General features: G+C 39.3%; 2 protein-coding genes across 2 annotated transcripts in view; one reads left to right on the forward strand and one right to left on the reverse strand.

Moving 5' to 3' along the window:
* LOC146521532 (uncharacterized) overlaps positions 1-23217 on the forward strand; it is a 144603-nt gene that overhangs the window by 89260 nt on the left and 32126 nt on the right. The gene's annotated exons all lie outside the window — the stretch shown is intronic.
* Positions 51-9179, reverse strand: LOC146521537 (Fc receptor-like protein 5). The gene is made up of 6 exons (XM_085147295.1): positions 9149-9179; positions 6096-6359; positions 5771-6016; positions 5531-5686; positions 5344-5432; positions 51-1826 (listed from the first exon to the last, which is right to left on the reverse strand). Exons 1-6 carry the CDS (start codon positions 9177-9179, stop codon positions 1794-1796), a joined length of 819 nt encoding a protein of 272 aa, XP_085003421.1. The 3' UTR covers positions 51-1793.

A 23217-nucleotide genomic window follows, 5' to 3' on the forward strand; every position in this document is an offset into this window, starting at 1 on the left:
CGCTTAGAAATGAAATGTAACAAAAAGCAAACTTTAGTGAGGACAATTAAAACAATTCATTACATTTATATTTTAGTTACGCTTTGTTACACTATATGCAGACAGACTTATACAACCACTGAGAGTCATTACAAGGGCTGTGTGGGCCAGTTAGAGACCAGCAGCTGGACATCAGTGGTTGGACTGCTTCAGTGAAAAGTAGACGACGTTTGGCACTGGTTTAAAGTCTAAACACAAACACACACAGTTCAACATGAGAAGGATAAGCAGCTCTGAAAAATTGGTTATGTTTATGTAAAGTAAACTGACAGAATGGGGAGAGGATTTAAATTTAAATTTGTTGTTGAGTGTTCAGACAGTGAGGCAGAGACATCGTCTCTCTGAAACATTAAACTGTTACAGAAGAAACAAACTCCAGATAAAGCTTCATTTATGTAAGTTCAGTTTAAAGTTTAACAGATTAACAGCCCACATGGCCGTACAAAAGAATTTTAACTACAAAATACGAAATAAACTAAAATAAATTAACTGCTGAGTATGGACATATCTTCCTATTTGCTGCTGATGTGATTTTATCTTAATAAAAGTCATTTTTACAATTTGATCTGCTGAGTCTGTCACATTCTGTGGTATTGTATATAATATTGGTCTATTTATAAAAAGCTACAGAGGCCAAGAAGAACAACTTAATAATTTCTGAAAGCTCACTTTCATTAAAGAAAAGAGACAAACACTGCATCACATTAAATAGATGAGGGCCTCATCTATGCAGAGGATACGTGGACCACCAATCAGAGTTCTTATGATGTCACTTCACATCAGGAGGTTAAAAAGTGTCTGTGTGGAAAAACAGCTGAGAGAAACTGTTCTGTAAAAATGAAGTTCTTCTATAAAAATAGTAGTTACTGGATGTAACCCCAGTTCTACGAGTAGTTGTGTTGTATCCTAAAGGGTGGACAGACTCAAGACTGTGGCAGAAAATGTTCACCTCATGAATACCAGGATCAGTAATGCAATAAAGGTAAAATCAGATATGAGTCATAAGCTCTACTTTTACTTTCATTCTTGGGACACGTTTTGCTAAATCTATTCTTGACTTATGTAACATTTTTAATTCAGATCTTACAGAGTACCAGTCAAACATTTCAAGGCATTTGAGGGAGTTGGTGTTGGCAAACTTTCAACACTATTTCTTTTTACCGCCTCTTATGGTTTAAAAAATGTACTTGTCTATAGATGAATTTTGGAGATGTTTGCACCGAAAGGAAACAAATTAAGTGCTTGAGTAAAATCCACAAAATGTCGAACTACACGTCTTTAAGATAATTTTAATAAAAAAACAAATGCAAAAAATGAACCTTTTTGTCCTACACAGTAAACATGACATCTGATTGCTAAATTCTTTATAACAGTAAAGCATTACAGTAGGATGTAACTGTTTTAATTCATACATAAAATCAATCATCAATAAAATCATTTTAAGGGATCATCTTGTTCACCTTGGATTTCTTTAAAGGTGCATTTCTAGTTTAGTTTTCCTCTCGCTGAGCTGTTGATGATTTATTCCAAATTGTTAATTACTAGCATAGTAAGCTAGGACCTGGTTCAGTGTGGAGAAGAAAGCTCAACTTGCTGCAGGTCTCTAAAAGCCTCAGACTTTAATTTACTGTTTACTGAATGTGGAAAATAATAATAATGAAAAATAATTACTCTGTTTTAAGTGAATAAAGAGCAGCTGTACCAGAGTGTGTTTGTTCAAACAGCTGTTTGTCCATAACTGATGTCTTCAGTTCTCAGGGCTGAGTGGACAGGAACGGGATCACTCTCTGCACAACAAAACACACAGAGAGGACATCACTGCAAATACTAGAAGTTATAGAAGTGATACTACTGAACAGGATGTGTGTAAAAAGATAAAGGTTATTACTATTCTTATGTAGCACAATGAAAAAAATTCCTAAAAATTTGATCAGCTCTTTTTTGGGGGAAAAACCCCACTAGATATATTTGTTCGCTTATTTTTTTTAATATGAGAAGAAAACACACATTTTATGACGTCTTCATAACATCCGTCTTGCATAAATATATCCTGATCACAGGCATAACAACTCTATGTGAGATACTGTGGCCTAAATATAAACTCACAATCTTTTTCTTTAGGCCAGTGGTTCTCAAACTATTTACATCTTTTACCAAATGGCAGGAAGACATTTTTTCACGCCTCATCTAAACAAAACAATGACAGAAAAGCCGCAACTTTTTTTTAGATATTGTCAAACATTGAAAAAATAAAGTTCAGTCCTAGTCTTAGTCCTAGCACGACAGACCCGACCACATGTTCGCACTTTTCAGTACACTTCTTCTTCATTGTGGCTGTCGACTTACACACACAGCTGCAGTTTTTCAGCGGATGCGCATATTATTAAAGTAACTGCTGCAAATTTCTTTGTTCCATTGTAAAAGTGATTCCAATGTTAAACATTAGTTCCGCATGAATTTTCTGCCAGGTAACTTGCGCCCCAACTCAGAACTATGCCACACACTTTGACAAATACAGAGCTAGGCTATCACAAGCATAAAACAGATTTACTCATAAATACAAATATAATGTTTGTACGTGTGGAACACAGAACCGCTCAATCAGGGGCCTCACAGACTCACTAGACCAGGATGTCATGCAAACTACAAAATAATTACAATCATACCAGTGAAACACAAACCTGGGACATTAACAGTCCTGCAGTACAACCTGAGGAGCTGAAGTATTTTTATCTGACAGGGGAAACATGACGACCACAGAGCTGTTGGTTTCTGTTAACAGACTAACCACAGGCTGAAAAACACATGCAAAGAGCAGCATTCATTAACGGTCACCTACAAACTCAGTGAGTTCAATTCTAGTCTTTAAATAAGTTCTGTAAAATGGTATCATTGAAAGAAATCATCCATTTTCTGAATCACTGATCCATCTTATGGAAGCACAAAGTCTGGAGTCTATTCCAGCTGAGATGCACAGCAGAAAGGTTACCAGTCCATCACAGGACTAACAAAGAGACAGACAACTAAACACTCGTTCACACCTACAGCCGGTGTTCTGACAAACCATCCTACTTAACTTAACTGAAGCTGCAAATCTGATAATTTTGTGCAAAAAGCAGATAGCATTTTCACTGTACAATTAACAAGCATTCACAGTGGCCCACGTCAATGAAATGCTAATACCTCTAAATATGAAAACGGAGTAGCGTTAAATCGGAGCCGGATGCTAGCAACTTGCGTTTTTGTGTTCTGCGCACGCGCACACATGCACAGAAACAAGGGGTAAGATGGTTTGTGAGGTAGGATGTATTCCCAGAACACCGGTCTATCATTATAATATATCATTAAGCTAACACTGTTGCCTCACTGCAAGAAAGTCCTGAGTTAGATTCCACCAGCAGGCTTGGGTCTTTCTGTATGGCGTTTACATGTTCTCCCTGTATTTGTGTGTGTTCTCCCTAGTGCTATGTCCCCATTCAGGAGCTGCATCCTTCGGAGGCCACATTTGAAGGCCAGTTACGTCACAGCCAGACGACGAAGGCTGTCCCAATTCTAAGACTGCTCCAAACGGGGCCGACAAATTCGTACTTCATTTCCCCTGATTTGAAAGATGGGTCCGGTGTATTCTTCGTGGCCTACCATATCTCAGAAATCATAGCGCGGTAACTGGTGAGACAACTGGTGATGCAAATCTGAAGGCTACACCATCCCACTTCACAGCCTCGCACTTCTGGCCTTCTTGGTCTTCGGAGGACCTTGCCCACGTCGACCATGAAGGCTGGGTTCTTCGAGGAATGCGGCCAATGAATTGAGATACAGCTCGGGTACTCCGGCTTCCTCCCACAGTCCAGAGGCATGCAGTTACTGGGGTAAGGTTATTAAGGGTAATTCTAAATTGCCAAGGTGTGAATGTAACCTTGAATGGCTAACCCTACGTCACGCTGGCATCCTCTCGTCCTGTGGTAGCAGGGATAGGCTCCAGCCCTGCAATGGCCCTGACAAGGATAAGCAAAATAGAACGACCTGCAGCAGCAGTCCCCAAGCATTTTTGCACCACGGATCAGTTTAATGTCAGACAATATTTTCATGGACCAGCCTAAGGTGTTGCGGATAAATGCAACAAAATAAAATGACACGACGAAGACAAAAACGTTGTTATTTTGTAAATATAATAATAAACGCTAATTCACTGTGTAACTGTTTGACTTTATTAGAAGCGTCCACCTGGTAAAAAGTAAAAACGAAAAGGGAAAAACTAAAACAAATAACTGACGTCACTTTAAAATGAAGAGGAAGAAAGCAAATCAAATCAAATCAAAGATGTACAAATATAAAAAAACTTCACAGTGGAAAGAATAAAAAATAAACCAGTGTAGGCAACAGGAAATAAGTACGGAGCCCCGCAGGGGACATGGGAGAAAAAAAAATTAAGACGGACTTTTGCGAGCTCGCAAAACTAACTCGGGATCTCGCAATCTCGCAAAACAAACTCGGGATCTCGCAAAACTTTTGCGAGATCTCGCAAAACAAACTCGGGATCTCGCAAAACTTTTGCAAGATCTCGCAAACGTTTTAGCCGCATTCTTCGGATGCTGGCTCGAAGCCGACCGGGAGGTCGAGGCACGATGTGCCGGGAAAGCGGTGTTCCTCCCGGCTGTAGTAGGTCTCGACCTCCCGATAGCTCGAAGCTAATGGGAAGAATGCGGCTAAAACTTTTGCGAGATCTCGCAAAAGTTTTGCGAGATCCCGAGTTTGTTTTGCAAGATCGGGCAAAACTTTTGGGAGATCCCGAGTTTGTTTTGCGAGATCTCGCAAAACTTTTGCGAGATCCCGAGTTAGTTTTGCGAGATCTCGCAAAACTTTTGCGAGATCTCGCAAAAGTCTGTCTTAATTTTTTTTTCTCCCATGTCCGCTGCGGGGCTCCGTAAATAAGATCTTCTGTGTGTGTGTGCAATTTTATAATAACACGTTGATAAAATTGCAACTTGTTACTTGTTGTTTATTTTTCTCACTGGCTCTATAAATTTGATTCATTTACATGTAGAATTAGATTTTTGGAGAGTCATAGTAATAATGAGTTTAATTTGTTTAAATGAAAAGTCTTATAAAAAGTAGCTTTTGGGGCCGAAGCTCAAAGAGTTATTCCTCAATCATTAACAAACGTGAATGTGGACAGATTACATATTATGCACGGAATATGTAAGGACTTTTTATTGTGTTTAACACTCAGTGAGTTCATGTAACCAGTTTTATCTTTTCTTTCAATATCAACATGAACGCTAGACACAGCATATTAAACACTACCTCTGCTTCCTCTGATTGGCTGTTGCCGATGATTTGAGATTTTCTCTCACTGTATGTGATGTCATTATCTCCAACTTCTCCCCCATCAGCTGAAATCAGTCAGAATGAACAGCGAAATAATTTACTCTTTCATACTCTGAGAAAAATATTAGTGAATATCACATCAAAATAATTTACCAAGTCTCACCTTCAGGTTTCCTGTGAACACATGGTCTCCCTAACAGAACCAGTAACACCAGTAAGAACCCACAGATTGATTTAAGAAATGACAACACAGAGAGAGCAGTGGAGGACAGTGATGGAGGAGGTGTGGATGTAGGTGGAGGTGTGGTGGTGTGTTCCCCTAAATAAAGCAAACACAGTCATTAAGTTGTCGTCACATTGTGAGTGTTGAAAGCTGCAGAAACCAGACAGGTGAGTGTGTCACCTGTGACAGTGATCCAGCTGGATGGAGACTCTCCATGACCACTGATGTCACACTTGTAGAGGCCTTCATCAGACCTGGAAACATGCTGGATGGTCATGTTAACTGAAGACCCATTGCTGATGAGGGAGCCATCTTTATAGAAAGCAGCTGGGAGGTTGGAGGGAGTGGTCTTTGTTTTACAGAGCAGAGTGACGTCATCTCCCTCCATCACAGGGAGGACAGGACTCTGCAGGATCACTGATCCACCTCAACACAGAGACAAACTACAGCATTTCATCCATTTACACACAGCTTCATCAACACTAACTCCACACACTCAGCTTACCAGTGACTGTCAGGTTAACCATGTTACTGATGGGACCCTCTCTGGACTCACACCAGTAAACTCCACTGTCTGGTGTGTAAATGTAGCTGATGTTACAGGAAGAACCAGCTGGTTTTCCCCATCCATCTCCACACTGAGTCCTCTGTTGTTTGCTTGTGTTTCTCCTCAGAATCCATCCAGTAGAGCTGTCGTCCTCCTCACAGCTCAGAGACACAACGTCTCTAATAAAGAACTGAGAGCTGCTGGGACTCACAGTCAGACGAACTGTGAAGTGTTAAAATGAAAAATCATCTTTCTTATAATGTTAATACAATTGCAAATTCATTCAATCACAGAAACCCTTCACCAAATCTAAAGAATGAGCAGCTCATATAATACTGTACAATGTTTTTTTGTGATTTTGGGGGCCATATCCAGAAGCATAGAGATGATAAAGTCATGTAGTTGCATCAATACTGTCATCCTCCTAAATTTCAACATAAATCATTGATGAGATCTAGAAACAGTAACTTAAGTCTAATAATAATAATAATAAAAAAAATAATTATAAATAATAAATAAATAAATAAATTATTCTGTTCATCTGGACGCGTAATTTTTAGTGGGAAAAATGTTTTACCAATCATCTAAGTGTTTGTTTTTTTTTTTTCATAATACAACATAGAAAACTAATGAAATTCTAAAAAAGAGACATATGATTACAGCAACATACAACAGGTCTCAAAAAAGTTTGGACAACAGCCAGGAAAAGGAAGTGGTCGCAAAAAGAAACAGCTGGAGGAGATTTTGCAACAAATTAGTTGCAAAAGTTAAATGACAACAGGTTATTAACATGATTGGGTGTAAAAAGAGCATTTTAGAGAGACAGAATTTCTTCCCAGAAGTTAAGATTGGCAGAGGTTCACTAAACTAGAAACCAAAAACCACAACTATAAAATTCCAGCAGCTTAGTTCCCATGAACGGTTGTTAATAAAAGAGGGGTCAAAGGTCAAAGGTAGCCCGTGCCAACTTTTTTGATCTAGGTTGCTGCCATTAAATTTAAGTGACTTTTTTGTCTTAAAAATTGTCCTGTTTCTCATTTTAAATTAGTAAATAATTTTTTAAACATTTGATATGTTTTTAATGTTATTTCAGTGCTGTGAAAAATATTTGCCCCTTTACTGAGTTATTTTTTTTTTTTGCAAATTTCTCACACATACATGTTTCAGCTCAAACAAAAAGTGTCATCAGGGGGTCCTTTTGTCCCTCTGTGGGGGCATATTCCCACTAGAGAGCTGCTGGGACTCACAGTCAGACGAGCTGTGAGGGTTAAAATTGAAAAATGATGATTATTTTTTATCATTATCAAAATTAACACAATTAAAAACCCACAGATAAAAATAATAATAATAAAGCTTAAAGTGGTTAGCACTGCTGCCTCAAAGCAAGAAAGTCCTGGATTTGAATCCACCATTGGACCACAACCTTTCTGTGTGGAGTTTATAAAAGAAGGTTACTGACCTTGGTTTGTTGTGCAGCTCTGCAGTGAGATCAGAACTAAAGAGAAAAGGTTGGTTTGAGCTTTCACAAACAAATCAATTCTTCATCAATCAGTCAAACAATCAAGTGATAAGTCATATTTTATTCAGTACTGCTGTGTCCGATAAAGAGAAGAGATTCTGTGGTGTTAGTGTTGAGTAAAATGTTCCTCTAAAGTCTGATTTATGCTTCATGTCAAAATGTGAAACTTGTGAATGGTCAAATGTGATGACTGCAGTCAGATATGAATCACATCCACAAACCTAAACACAGAACACTGACTAAATAAACTACATAAAACTCCAAAAGTTGATTCTGTTCATCTGGACGTAGCGTTTTGTGGGAGAAACGTTTTGTCACTCATCCAAGTGACTTCTTCAGTCTCAGCTGACTGCAGGTTTCCCCAATCTTATAAACAGTACATTTGCATAATGACTGAAACCAGCCCACTGAAGGAACAATGGGCTGGGAGGTCAGTTCCTTAATCTTAATTATGCAAATTTGCATGACCATTGATCAACAACCACTGATCAAAGCCCACTGATCAATGGCCATGAGTCCCATTCACAGAGAGTAGGGGAATGGCTGCAATCACAATATTGTAAGATGGCGAAAGATGAATTTTGCTCTCATGCCGAGACAAATCCCACTAGTGGAATTAATGAATGCCGTTTATGTTGTATGTAGACATTTTAATGTGTCTTGTTCTGAGCTGAGTCGTGCAGTCCTGAATTGAAACACTGTTATCTTAATCTGGGGAGGGAGGTATTTATGGATTGTTAATAAACAGGCAATATTTATCATTTACAGTTCTTACTTCAAAATCACTAAATTGCCTGAAAAACTGAAGATTTTCACAAAATGTTTTTTAGTGTTAAGATGCTCAAACTTCCTTTATACAGCTGAAATGCATCTTCTTTGTGTATTAAACTTGCTTTGAATTTTATTTCACTTGTTGTTCATGTTGTTTTCTTTCATCCATCATCAATCAGCAACCAAAAACACTATAAAAAATAAACTTTCGGTAACTTAAAGAGGTCTTTTACTTACTGAGCAGATTTCATGACCAACTGTATGTTTTGAAATTAAGCGACCTCTAGCGGTCAGGCACGTGAATAACGTGTTTATCTTTCTTCTGAACATTTAAAAACATCCATAAATATGGAAATGTGGATTTTCTCAGAGTACTCTTTTAGTAACTGTGGGTCAAATGCAGTATGACTTTTTTTTATTTTAGAAAGCAATGAGTACAGAATTACTAAGATTTCCTATTATAAATGAATTATAAATTTTAAATAAAATAAAAATAAATGTATATTCACTGTACAGTTCTTTAAAAAAACACTAAATTACTGAAGTTTTCCACAGCCTGTTTTTTTTCTACAGGTCTGGGGTTAAGGCCTGTGTTTTAAAACAGTTTGTAATTCAGTTTAACTTGATTTCCACGTTAGTTTCTTTCATCTTCACCATCAATCAGTGACTAAAAAGTCTGTAAAAATAAGCTTTACGCAACTTAAAGATATGTTTTACTTACTGAGCAGACATCGCAGAGACGTTTCCTTCATCGTTCCTCTCAGTGATGTGAGCTTCTTCTTTTTTTCATTTATAGTCTGAGGACACGAAAAAATGAATCCCCGCCCTGATTGTTTTTTTTTTTGTTTTGTTTTTTTTTTGGTTTTGGGGGTTGGGGGGGGGGGGGGGTATAGGTAAGTTGAGAATGAGAATGAGTGATAAAACTAGCCCTCTAGTGGTCATGCACAGAAGGATGTGTGAATATTGTAGGTTGTGTTGGGTTGCATGTGTAAATGTCAAAGCAATATGGAAATATAGATTTTCTCAGAGCTGTTTTGTTTTTTGATTCTTCTTAGTTTCCCAACTGTGTTATGCTGTTTATCTCTCAGCATTTGTATCTCACCTCCCTAATAAGCTGCACACATACAAAAATATAATGGAAGCTGCTTGGGAACAGTTTTGAATGCACATCAGTGCCTGCGTCTCTGCCTCATCTGCATCTTTGCAAAATTTACAGTGACTGAAGACCTTCAACCAGAGGCCAACGGGAAGGTTGGATGAAATATTTTGAGAGTAAGTCCTCTTGTTTTCAGTGCTGCATGCCAGTAATTGTCTTTGAATTGGTCTTTTACAGATATATATAGCCATGAGTAGTGTTTCTTATGTAAGAAAGGCATGCAAACGGGATTTATGAGGTTTAGTGAATCTTTGCACATGCTTGTGGGTGATCTGCAGCTATGAGACAGAGAAGCTCAAAAACATCATCAGTATAACAAGGATGAGAGGCAATTTTCTTATTCACCTTTCCACAGGAACATAATCTCAAATCAAAGGTAATTTTAATGACAGTTTTATATTTCCTGTGCTGATTCACATGCATTACATTGAGTCTGTTTTTAGATCAGGTGGAGAGGTGAGAACCAAAACAGAGCAGCTTTCACCTTCAGTAAGGAAGAAGTGAAAAGATTTTTCTCCTGCATTGATATTGCAACAAAATTCCTTTCTAGATCATGTTAGGGTGACCTTTCCTGTTACACTGATATCTTTATTTGTAATTGTTAAGTTATGCAAATGTGTAATTTTCACATGTTCAGAGGTGTGAAAATCTGGAAAAGGGTGAAGAAGAGTCTTAAAATCCTTCATCAGATCCATGATAGCACACAGATCAAGAGGTCAGGGCCCACTGCTGCTTTTCCAGACACGAAGGAGTACATTTGTGTGTCATACTCTTTCTTTCTTTGTGGAGTCAGTCTGTAGAGGTCAGTATATCAAAAGTGGCCCAAGAAGCAACAGTGATGAATCAGCGACACGATTATCAAGGCTCACTAATGAATGTGGGGAGTGAATGCTGGTCTGTAAGGTCTGATCCAACAGATAAGCTGCTGTAGCTCAGATTGGCAAAAACAATCAAGTTGGTTCTAATACAGGGGTGGGCAAACTGCAGCCTGTGGGTCACTTCCTGCCCATTGGTCTTTTTATTCTGGCACACCATCCGTGTCTCATGCTGTGAAGTCCTGGTGCATGCAGTAAGAGGTTACTGAAATTAGGTATGTAGGTAGGTAGGTAGGAAAAGTTGACGGTGAGTGACATGTTTTTAATTAACAAAGAATGGACAACTAAATACTTTTTCACAGAAATTCAGTCATAGGCTGTATATCTTATTTGCCAAGAAATTGTTGTGGATTTAGAAGAATACAACATCAGCTGTCACTTTTCCACCCACCATGCTAATAATGTTAACAATGCAAGAATGGACGACTACCGCTCAGAGATTGGCAAGTAGTTTACAGGCTCAGCAAAACACATTTATCTGACAAACTACCATCCAATAATCAAGTATGAAAGCAAGTTATTTGCTGGCATTCAAATTAGCAAAGACCAGCAAGCCATTCTCTGAAGGGCAGTTTCTCAAAGAGTGCATAGTAGAGACAGCAGGCATCTTGTGTCCTGAGGGCAAGGACAAATTTGAAAAAAATTAGCTTATCACACAGAACAGTGACTTGCTGTGTAGAGTTTATCGACGAAGACTTAGCTAGCAAGCTAAACAAAAAAGCGGAGTCATTTACATTACATTCCTTGGTGTAGTGGGCGAGATTGGTAGATGTTGGTTCATGCATGGTGTGTATGAATGCAGCATGAACATTGACTCCTCCCTTAGCTGGTAACCAGAGGCTGGTTATAAGGAACAGCTGTGGCCTACTCCTGATCCCTGGCAACTTGCAGTCATTTCAGGTGAAGGTGGTGAAGCTCACAGGCTGTTTTTAAGTATTGCAGTTCAGATTAATTTTCCCTGGCAGTTGCTTAAGCTGTGTAACTATTAAAGGGTGTTAAGTAGGATCCTCATGGGTTATCTACAGTTTGGCTTATAGTAGGGTGGACCCTGGATAACTGCTTTATTTCTTTTGTTACAGGCCTTTGCACTGCTGCTGTTTTGTTGTCTGGCATTGACTGGTTGTTTGTTTTTATGGTGTTTTAGTGTTAACTGTTTATATTTTAATCATGTTCCTCAAAGGAGTTGTATCTTAATGTATTTGTTTTTCTTTTATATCTCATTTACTCTGTGGTTTTGTGTTTTATATCTTGATCTTATAGGTTATTGTTGATTTTTGCCTCAGTGGAGGCATGGCCTCTTGTTGTGGGGGCTAGGCAGGTATGGTGGAACACATTGGGAAATGGGTAGACTGCAGTGAGGTTTGCAGCGAAGCTACACTGGTGAGTAATTGGTGGCACTCTTCCCTGTAGTTTGTCTCCTTAAGTGGCTGGTCTCCACCACTTTATGTAATTATGTTACCCAGCGTTTTAACTAGGGTGGCACTGGCAGCAAATCCTGTCCTTTGGATTAATGTTTGTTATTAAAAGTGTTCTAATATTTTTGTGTTGTCAGCCCTGCTACCCAAGAAGTTCTCTGGTTTTGCAGTTCTATGCTTTTAGTAGCTTTTTCCTAACAAACTTTGTTTTGTGAAATTGACTTGCCTCTGCTTGCTAATAACGAACTTGTGGGCTTCTGTAATTAGTACGTTAGCACTGGTTGTAGTAATCTCTGCTGGGGTGTGACTGCCTCTTCAGGTGGCGTTGTCAACACCATTTAGTCACCTTTACTGGTTATCTGCCTTAGCGCCACCACACAAAGTTTCATCAAGACCAGTCCACTCATCTAAGGGAACATACAGACATGCATGCATCTCTATGCTGCAGGAAATTCTTCATCTAAGTTATGTGATGATCACAGCTAAATATTAATGGACTGGTTCTTGTATATAGCTTTTCTGCTCTAACCAAGCACTCAAAGCCCTTTTTTGGCTATGGCCTATATGGCCTATATACTGGAATCAAACCATCGACCTTCACGATTAGCAGTTAACTCTGCTCTACCAGGTCTGGATTGGTTTCAGGAGATTGTTAGCATCCAAATTAGCAGTGATGTACATTTAAGTCACATTTACTGGCCACTTTATTGGGTACACCCCTTCAACTGCTTGAAGGGGTGTAGCCGGTGTATCAGAGAAACTCAGGAGGGTTTTCTCCAAGCATGACACCCCGGTGTACTTTAGACCCAGCAACACACTCAGACAAAAACTGGTTCACCCGAAAGACAAAACGCCAAAACACAGACTTAACAATGTGGTGTTTGCTGTACAGTGCAGCGAGGAATGCCCAGACCTCTACATTGGAGAGACCAAACAGCCACTTCACAAGCGCATGGCACAACACAGAAGAGCCACCTCCACAGGACAAGACTCAGCTGTCCATCTGCATCTTAAGGATAAAGGACACTCTTTCGAGGATGCCAATGTTCACATTTTGGACAGAGAGGACAGATGGTTTGAAAGAGGAGTGAAAGAAGCATCTATGTCCACTGTGAGCGACCATCTTTGAACAGAGGCGGTGGTTTACGACACCAACTCTCTGCCATCTATAATCCAGTTTTGAGATCCCTTCCCAGACGCCTTAACGCCCACTCACATCCTGGGCCATCTGACCTCAGGAATTCACATGATAAGGTGGGGCCAGGTTTCACAATGAACTCACCCGAAACTCTGGCTGATTGGGACCCACACCCAGTTCCACACCTTGGCTCAGGCGATTAGAGGATCATCAGGGGGTCCTTTTGTCCCTCTGTGGGGGGAAACTCCCACCAGGTTTAAATCTGGGACTCCCCACCATTTGACCTTAGAACTGAAGAAGCTTCTCAGATGAGAGGTGAAACGTCTTCAAGTAACTTAAAGAAGTCCAGACGCTTTTCTTTGCAAGCTCCTTTGACTACAATGACCTGGATGACTGAGAACCTTCACAGACTCCTTGTTACTAGAAATATTTAATCAGCCAATCACATGGCAGCAAGTAAATGTTGACATGTAGCAGCAGTTCTTGGTGCTTTGTGGACTTCTCATTGCTTAGTCTGAGTGAATTTTAACTTTAGTTTGTCTCTGGTGTTTTTGAAACTTGTTTCCTCTGTGGGATTTAAGGTGTCAGTCACTATTTACGCTGACCTCGGTGTATGTATGTTCTTGCAGGGTTGGAGAAAAGCATTGTTTTTAACTCTGCTTTCAGAATGGTAGGAACTTTTCAAAGTTTTTATAATGAAATACTTTATGATCTTGTGCAACATTTTCATTATTGTAAAAATTGCAATAATATCGACAGACAAAAAAAAAATCACAAACTTCATGGTCTTGTGCTGCCAGTGTAGTGACACTGAAGTGCTTCGATAACTAAATGAGTCGACTGCAGTTCTCAGTAGAAGTCGGACTCTGACAGAAGAGTAAACGGTAAACAAATATTAAAATGTAAAACTATTAAAGCTACTTTCAACAAAAATAACATTTGGGGGGTGAAAAGCCTTATTTTTGCCTTAACTATTTGTTCTGTATCATAAACACGTCTAACATTTGTACCAAACTTTGAAAATCCAGTCCAGCACTTTAGCGATGTGTCGGATTCACATCAGATGTGCAGCAGCTTTGTGATGCTATCATCTCTATACGGACCTCTGAGTAATATTTCCAGCACCTTGGTGAGTCCATGCCATGAGGGATTATGTCAGTTCTGAAAGCAAAAGACGGTTCAATCCAGGACTAACAAAGTGTACCTAAAAATGTGGCCAATGAGTGTATGCACTGTGTAGAAAGACATCAGTCATAGGGCCAGTAGGTGGCAGCAGAGGAGCTTCAGAATGCTCAACAATTGGTGGTTTTCATCTGACCTTTGACCTGTCTCTTGATAATAATGATAACTGTTAATAATAATTTAAAAACTGTCTCTCTGTCAACAGCAGATGAGTCTGTTTCTAGTGCATTTTTGAGTTCCTGATCCAAGAGACGAATTGGTTCAGACTGATGATTTCAGTTTTATTCATATTCATTTTTTTTTTAATTTTTTATTACGATTACATTTGTGGAACTTTTAGTTTGATAGTTTAATTTTGGCCTTGCTCATCTCTGCTATTTGCTATGAGGCATGTCTAAATCCATTGCTACATGTTGATTCCTCAGTGCTTTAAATGGCTAAATTAGCTCCTCAACATGTCTTGAAGTTCTCCAGATGTCTGGTAATGAACTAATCATGTGATTCAGGTGTGTTAACCCAGGGTGATATCTAAAACCTGCAGGGACACCAGCCCTCGTGGACTGGGATTGGGGACCCCTGGTCTGAGTCATCAGTCATGCAGGTCTTTCCACACAGCAGCTGTTTCTATGCAGAGTTTGTTTTCCTTTGGCATAAATGGAAAGAACTGCTGACCTCCATGGGGAAGTAATTAGACTGTGTTCACACATTTCAGTTGTTCACTGAGTCATCAAGTGTGATCTGTCAGGGGAATGTGGGACAGTCCAGGAGGAGAAAATCATAATCATGCTCAGTATGTCTGTGATCTCATGAGTATGGCTAAAATACTTATTGATCATTATTGATATTGGTCCTTCATTCATTTTGCTGCTTCTTGGCAAAATAAGAAGACTTTGTTCATGGATGAAGATTAGATATGATATGAAGGATAACCTGAGACAGGTCTGTAGTCTTAAAAACATCTTCAGCACAGAGGATCTTTGGCTGTGCTCTTAGGGGTCCTGCTGCCACATGCCTGCAGCATCCTGAAGGACATCCCACCCATCACCTGTCACAGCTGTTACCATCAGGAAGGTGGTTCAGGACGAAACAAACAGACTGAGAAACAGCACATACGCCATTGCTGTTGCATTGTGTGTGTGTGTGTGTGTGTGTGTGTGTGTGTGTGTGTGTGTGTGTGGTTATAATTTAATAACATGCTTATAGTGATTGGTGTATGAAGCCCTCTGACAGTTCTTCACCAGCAGGTGGCAGCACAGGAGATTCTGTCAGCCCAACAACACATGGAGGCTTTCACTGTGACCTCTGACCTTTATTGAGAGGGAGAAAAAGAAAATGAGGAAAATTGTAAATATGAGCTGATAGAGAGCAAAAAATCTACATTACAGTGGATCAATAAACAGAAGTAAAGCAATCAGTGAATATTAAGCAGAAAATTTGCTTCTGCTGTGTCCTCTGCAAAGATCCATCAGACACTAAATGTTATAAACACTCACACCAATTATATAAAAATAATAATCCAGATTAACAGTAACATGTGGAGGACAAGAGTTTCTCAGTTCTTTGAATTCCAGCTAAACGCTCCCACAGTAACAGCTCAGCCAGCTTCAGCTCCTGCTGTAGATGAATCCAGGAACGTGTTTAAAACATCTTTAAAATATTTGCTCTGACTGTGAGAGAAAGACATACAAATAAAGGTTATACATTTATATACAGCGGAGGGAGGAGGCAGTCAAAGGAAAGATTAGATCTAAACAGGACGCTCAAACTGAAAGTCAACCAGTGCCAACATGTTTTCTTTTGAAACGTCCTCTCAGAAGTTTCTAAGAAACGGCTGAACTGCATTCCAGACATGATGAGACACGATTACAGGTGATTATGTGTCAGTGCTGATGAATGCTTGATAGTTCCCAACAATAAACACGTTCAGACACACCTGTAAGTCAAAACTCTGGGTTATAGATATGATTAAAGAGTGTTTCTAACATAAATATTAAAGTCCATGAATAAATACGTGTCCTGTTCATAAGAGCAGCCTCAGTGTATAAATCTGACCTCCAGAGGGCCCCAAAGCTCCAGCTGGTTTATTTGTGTAATGAGGTCATTTCTTTTAAGTGATTCACTTTTATCTACATATTAAACAGAGAAAAACCTGCAGCGAAGCTTCTGTTCATCCATCTGAGTCATGCATAATGTTCCTTATATCCTTAAAATGTCTAAAACAAGTAAAATCACAGAATGAATTTTGGAAACTTTCCACTGATAAACAAAACTGCTGGTGGGCGTGGCTTTCTCTTTCTCGATTCTTGTAAAACGAAACTTACTGCATAGCTTTCATTTTCCCTCTCTTTTAGTTTTATTTCATATTAAGTGAAATAGTGAAAACCAATAAAATCCCCAGACTCCCAAACAGCTTCCGTTAAACTCATTAGGTGTTTTTTACTCACAGACTTCACAGAGCCATCAAACAGAGGAAACGAGAGCAGAAACTTTTGAGCACATTTGACATTCAAAGTTTCTCCTCTCATTGCCACACCGCAGGGCCTGTTCTAAAAAGATATCTGTGTGCTGAGTCTGCTCTGCTCTCAGGTTTCAGTCTCTAAGTAGCTGCTGTTATAGCGCTGATATGACTCAATTTCCTTTAACAGCAACAGCAGATTTCCCCCTTTATTGATTACAGAAGCTTTTACTTCCCTGTTCTGCTGAATGACAGGAACACATAGTTTCAAACTTCCAGTATGATAAACTTCCTCCTCTATCTTTGGTTTAGGTTTACTCTAATTTGAAGGAAAACATCACGAGGAGAAGGAGTGATGTGAAGTTTTCCTTCTGCCGATATTTCGCTACTTTTTAAAGAATCAAACCAGCTCTGATTACAACTAATCGACTGAAATCTGTGTTGTATTTGTACCTCATGATTGCAGTTTGTGAATGAAAATTCTCAGAGACACAGAAAACAGCAGACTCTGATACGTGAGACTGCTGGGAGTATTTGACCTTGAAGACATTAAACAAAAGCAGGTGAGCGGAACAGGTGACACCTTATACCCACAATGCTTGTCTTGTTATCCTCCTCCTCACCTTTAACGGCTCACAGCAGATGGTTGCCTGTCCCTTAATCTGACTGCTAAAAGGGACTTTTTCCTTCCAACCGTCACCAAGTGCTCGCTGTGTTATTGTACGGTCTTTACCTTACAGTGTAAAGCACCTTGAGGTGACTGTTCTTGTGATTTGGGGCTATAGAAGTCAAACTGGACTGACACCGAATTGTTCATAAAATAAGTTACGAATTTAGGATAACCTTTAGACACAAGCTTGAAATAGACACACCTTAAACCAGTTTACCTGCTGTGAAGGACATCACACGATCTGTGACCATGAATAGGCTGCTGAGCCTCCACCTGGTCCACTTCCGATGTTTCCGGCTGTCTGTGGACTGAAGCCCTGAGAGTTGTGTTTTGTACACACACACACAGTCAGGGTTAAACTCCAGCTTGTCCTTCTGAGGTATTAACACACACTCACATTCTGCCAAGCAGCACCTTCTGCTTCTAATTATACAACATTTTAAAAACGTTTTTAGAAATTAAATCATCAAGGTGTCCATGTGGGTCTGTGCACTGTTTCAGAGGACTCCACAAAGTGCACCCCACAATCCTACAACACAGTCCAACACGAGGTCCACACTGATAATCATCAGTGATGTGAAACAACTGCAACCTCAACTCTCTCTATCAAATATTTTTATTTGTTTTTGCCAATAGAGCGCACAGAGTATTTGCAGAAATTACACGGACCTCACAGCAGGAAACAGGAACAGGAAACTGTTCATCACCCTGAACGCAGGATCCTGGTATTGTCTTGAGTTGAACCTATGAAAGAGTTCATAAGGCAGAGCTGTATTCGTTTTTGGGCTTCTGGTCACTTCGGCTTTCCCGCACTTTAAAACTCATTTCATCAGTCTGGTCCAATCATTTCACAGCCCTCCTTCAGTGAGCCAATCAGCCTCTGCTCTGTTCACTTCAAATGTCAATAAACTCCTCCCTCATAACATGGCCTCATTAAGCCCCACCCTGTGGCTCAGAACAAACTTAAACACTGTTACACAACCGTATATAAACACTCTTCATGTGAGCCTTGGTCACACAGACCTGAGGGCGGGATTCGCCACAGAGTGTGACATACGTGAAGGAGGAAATGTGACACTGTGGATTATTTTTGTGAGTCGGCCTAAACAAAAGGCTCTTTGGGACGAGTTTCTCCATTACGTGGGGTTCACTTTGTTTGACATGAATAAAATATTTCCTTTAGGGAAAAAGAAAAAGATGTTGACGTGTCATGTGAGCAAGCTGAGCTTTTATGGAGACTACATAACAGTGAAACATTGGAAAACTCTGTTTCTCTAGCCCAGTTGTATGGACTGTGAGTTAAAATATTACTTTAACTCTTGCAGCTGTTTAAAGCCTAAAGTCTGTGTGAAATGAGTTATTTGTCTGGTGCATGAAGCAACTTCCTGATTCAGTCTGCAAGCTCGAAACCACAGTGCAACAGCTTCAACCACAAACACTGTGTACATGTGTGTGTGCACCCATGTTGTTATCTCTGCTGTCTCTCAGGGACGGATCCTCGGCAGACATTTAGAAACAAACACATTTCAGTTTTGATTCTTACACAGTGAAAATGGAGTTTGCTATTTGTATTTTCCAAATAAATTACTGGAGTTCACCAAGAACTCACTTTTTAAAACAGATTTTTTTTTCCCCAGACCAACATTTTTGTTTCATCCTGTTGAGTCACAGAGTGACTAACCATACAAACCAGCCCCAGGCAGCAGGCACACGTGGGCCTAACCTGGCCCACATTAAGACCTTTATAGGTCTGGAAATGTGTGAGCCAGAAGTGACGAAGTGGGTCTAAAATGAGTGCTGCGTGGGCCAGATGGAGTAGAAATGTCAGAAAACAACGAACGTCTGACCTATAAGAGATGAAGCTGTGGTTGAGTTGAGACAGTCCGACTCACTCAACTTGTGATGCCTGATGAAAAAGCACATATACTTTAAAAAGAGCATTTAAATAAGACATTCCCCTGCAGCTTCATGATCATATTTGAGATTTAACACCATCTTATCAAGCTTTAACTTCCTCTGATCCAGCTGAATGATCTCTGCTTTTGGTTTTTTGGGGCATGTTTTTCTTTAAAGTACATTTCAGTTAAAGTATTTCATCAGCAGCTTTTGATAAATGATGACTCTATGAGGAACTGTCTGCTTCTTGTAAAACAAAGAGAGCCAAATTATAAAGAAAAAAACATTTCAAGCTGACAACACAGAACTGATTAAACTGGTATGATCACATTTTTAACATCCAGAGTTTGTCCTCAGGCAGTTAGACGAGCTTAAAGGTTTAAATCATGAAGTTGTTTGACAGTAGAAAAACATTCTGCAGATATTTTTGAAACAGCTCAGAGGGTATCTGTTCTCTGTAAAAAAACACTTTCTCTTTTGAACAATGCAGCAGTGGGGGAGGTGACATTGACACCCAATGTGCCCATTCTGAGCTCTGTTTACAGTCACAGGCTCGTTAGGAGCTCTGCAGGTTACATTTTAATTTCAGTTTCTTTGTTGTATACTGAAGTTAGAGCAGGTCAATGATCAGGTTTAGTATCAGCCTTTGCACAAAGAAATACCAAACAAATATGTTTCTTGTGCTTCAGCTGCTCTGAGTGTTTTTTTTTTTACCTGGTGATGCCCGAAGCTGATCTCAGGTGGTTTGTTTGTCTCTCTGGAACTGGATCAGCAGGTTTTTAGTAAAACTAGATCTGCATGACCACAACCGCTCCCAACGCTGTTCAAATACACCTTAACAGAAAGGAAAACAAGCATAAATCCTTTTTAAATACAGAAATACATCAAAATACAATACAGAAACCAAACAATTGTTTTCATACATAGAGTATTTATTAAAAACATAATAAAACAAATTTTAATTTTGCCCCCTTTGGAGGCAGTTGCAGTCTCTTGTTATTATTTAAACCATGTTTTCTCTTTTAGGATCATATATTAATACAGTTACAGTTAAACAAACTTTAGGTTCTTAAAGAAGAAGCATTTTATTGTAAAAAGATACACTGCAAATAGGTTCAAGAATAGGCTCCAGATATAAATTGTGCAAAAGTTTAAAAAAAAAAGAAAAACAAAAAAGCAGGTTTAAACATGCAAAGCTAAACCTTCAAGAGTGAGCCTGGTCTTATCAAGGAGTTGCTGAGCTAATAAATGTGCAGACTAAACCATAACACTCAGAGAGCAGCTGAAGCACAAGAAACATATTTGTTTGGTATTTCTTTGGGGGCGATCGTGATTGTTGTGTCCTTGGGCAAGACACTTCCCCCGTTGCCTACTGGTGGTGTCAGAGGGCCCGGTGGCGCCAGTGACTGGCAGCCTCGCCTCTGTCAGTGCGCCCCAGGGTGGCTGTGGCTACACTGTAGCTGCCATCACCAGTGTGTGAATGGGTGAATGACTGGTTGTGTAAAGCGCTTTGGGGTCCTTAGGGACTAGTAAAGCGCTATATAAATACAGACCATTTACCATAAAGCCAACAGTCAGTCATAGTTAATATGCACTTCTTAACACAGCAGCTGGAGGTCTTAATCAGAGAGCACAGAGTGATGAGTTTACTGCAGTCTGGTAGACACACTCATTAATCTGAACCATCTGAATCAGATCAGCAGTGTGTTTACACATCCGGCTTAGTTTGCACTTTAGAGTCAGAGAAGAAGAACTGAAAACGTCTTCCTCCCTCAAGCAGAGAATCTGTGGCAGAGCTGAAGCTGACCTTTTGTTTCTAGTTACAGTCACAGGCTCATTAGGAGCTGTGGCTGAATTTGGGTTTAATCCCACTTTAAGGTTTTTCATTATATACTGTAGTTACAGAGGTTTACTGCTGTCAGTTTATTACCAGCTTTTATTGAGTATAATAGTGAGTGTTCTACTGAGAGGACTTTGTTCAATGAACAATAAGCAGCTTTTATGTCCAGTATAAAGAGATGCTTTGGACTCAAATGTGTCTTAAGGGGGAAAAAACGAATGACATTTAAATCTTTAGTGCTGCAGCTTCTCTCTCTGTAGGAGCTGAGATCAGGTGACAATGAGATTAGACCTGCATGAACATGCCAATTGTTCTTTTCATCTTCACTATCAAAGGAAAGAACCCAAGCTGACAAAAAAAATCCCAAAGGAATATAAACTGATAGCTTTCCCTTTATTTTAGTGGATAAAAAATGATCAGTGTACATAAGTATTTCAAGAGGCACATTAAATGTTAACGCTTCAGCAGGTTATCAAACGTATTATCAAAAAAACAAGATTTTGTTTACAAAGCTGATGCTGAATAAAAATGCAGGAAACAGTAAAATACATTCTATATTTAACTGTAGCTTATAAGTACCTGCTGTTGTTTCACACATGACATTCATATTAAACTGAGAATCATCAAATAATTGGCTCACAGTCACTGATCTACTTATATTACCAGGCAGATCCTCAATCAAACACCAGAACAGCAAATCTCTAGTGCATGTTTGTGACAGAGAGAGACAGAACGCATTGATGATGCTCTTTATAGTTTTTTAAATTTATATTAGATTGTGGAACTTCTAGTTTTAGTTTTTTTTCTTGCATTGCTTTCTTGTTGTTTTATTTTTATTTGCCCATAACATATATTTTTATTGCTACATCAGCAATAAAAGGCTTAACATTCATAATCCAGTGATGTCATTCTATCTTTCCTCATATCCGTTGCTTGTTTTGAGGTGCGGGTGATTATGCATTTGTTCCTTAGGTGGTTAAAGTTAATGAACTGTCCTTCAAAAAGACATTCAAACCAATGATCATTCCATACATCATGAAATCCTGGGTTAACTTAGCGACTTTGTTTGACTCCTTATTGCCAATGTTAGAGTGAGTGAATCCATATAAAAGAAAATACTCTCTGGGTATGTTGAACTTTTTTTTTATATTTTTATATATATATATATAGTACAGAACCAAGTTGATATTTCTACATACTGAATGTCAGCAATGAGAAGTTGAAACAGCAGGAGATTCACAGTTAGGTTGGCTGAAACATTTCAGACAAATTGAAGTTCAGCTGGAGTTGCTTTGTATAGTTGTATACCACGTTTTATGTAGATTAAAAAACAAGCCTTGTTCTGCTGGAGGTTTTTACTTGTTGAAAAGGAGTTTTTCTTTCCCACTTTTGCCAAAGTGCTTGCTCATAGGGGGTCTTACGATTATTTGTTTTTTCCTTGTATGTATTTTTATAGGGTCTGTCTTACAATACAGTAGACTCAAGCACCTTGAGGCGACTGTCATTATGATTAGGTGGTGTATAAATAAAATGGAACTGAAATAGCTGACACGAGTAAAAGATCTATGGAATGGTTCACCCGGTGAACCCTGGATATGGTTACCAGGCGAGTGCCCTGTGGTTGAGCCTTAGTCCATGGAGGACACACCGCAAAAAGGATATAGGCTCACCCTCCTGTAGTCCTACCACATACACAAGGTGCCGTAGGGGTAACATGCAGTGTGGGGTAACCTTGTTGGATACTGAATAAAGAATTTCCCTTTACGTGGATGATATGTTGCTTTTTGTCACTAAGTCAGAAACATCTATTCCTGCACTGACACATATCATTAATCAATCGGGCCTTTTTTCAGGGTATAAAATTAATTATGATAAATCTGAGGCTTTGCCACTGAGTGATGGGGGGAGATGGGACACTCCTCCTAATTTTCCTTTCAGGTGGTCAACCACAGGTTTTACATATTTAGGTATTAGGGTGTCTGCAGACACAACAGAGTCGTACAAGTTGAACTTGAAAGCAATTGTTGCCTCAGTCAAGAATGACCTTAATAGGTGGTCTGACCTCCCCCTATCTTGGATGTGTACAATAAGATTAATCAAAATGAATGTTTTACCCAGAATATTATATCCCATACAAATGTTGTCTCTTAGGGTCAACAGAAA

This window comes from Neolamprologus multifasciatus, chromosome 3 (genome assembly GCF_963576455.1).
Source record: "Neolamprologus multifasciatus chromosome 3, fNeoMul1.2, whole genome shotgun sequence".
Classification (NCBI taxonomy): Eukaryota; Metazoa; Chordata; class Actinopteri; order Cichliformes; family Cichlidae; genus Neolamprologus; species Neolamprologus multifasciatus.

What these genes read in the sequence shown, in the direction of transcription:
- LOC146521537 (XM_085147295.1), bottom strand. Translation starts at nt 9,179, where the DNA reads ATGAAGGAAACGTCTCTGCGATGTCTGCTCA. An exon ending in GGTTAACCTGACAGTCACTG is followed by an intron (nt 6,017 to 6,095) that starts GTAAGCTGAGTG and finishes CTCTGTGTTGAG; the next exon opens with GTGGATCAGTGATCCTGCAG. An exon ending in GCCAATCAGAGGAAGCAGAG is followed by an intron (nt 1,827 to 5,343) that starts GTAGTGTTTAAT and finishes TTTGTTGTGCAG; the next exon opens with AGAGTGATCCCGTTCCTGTC.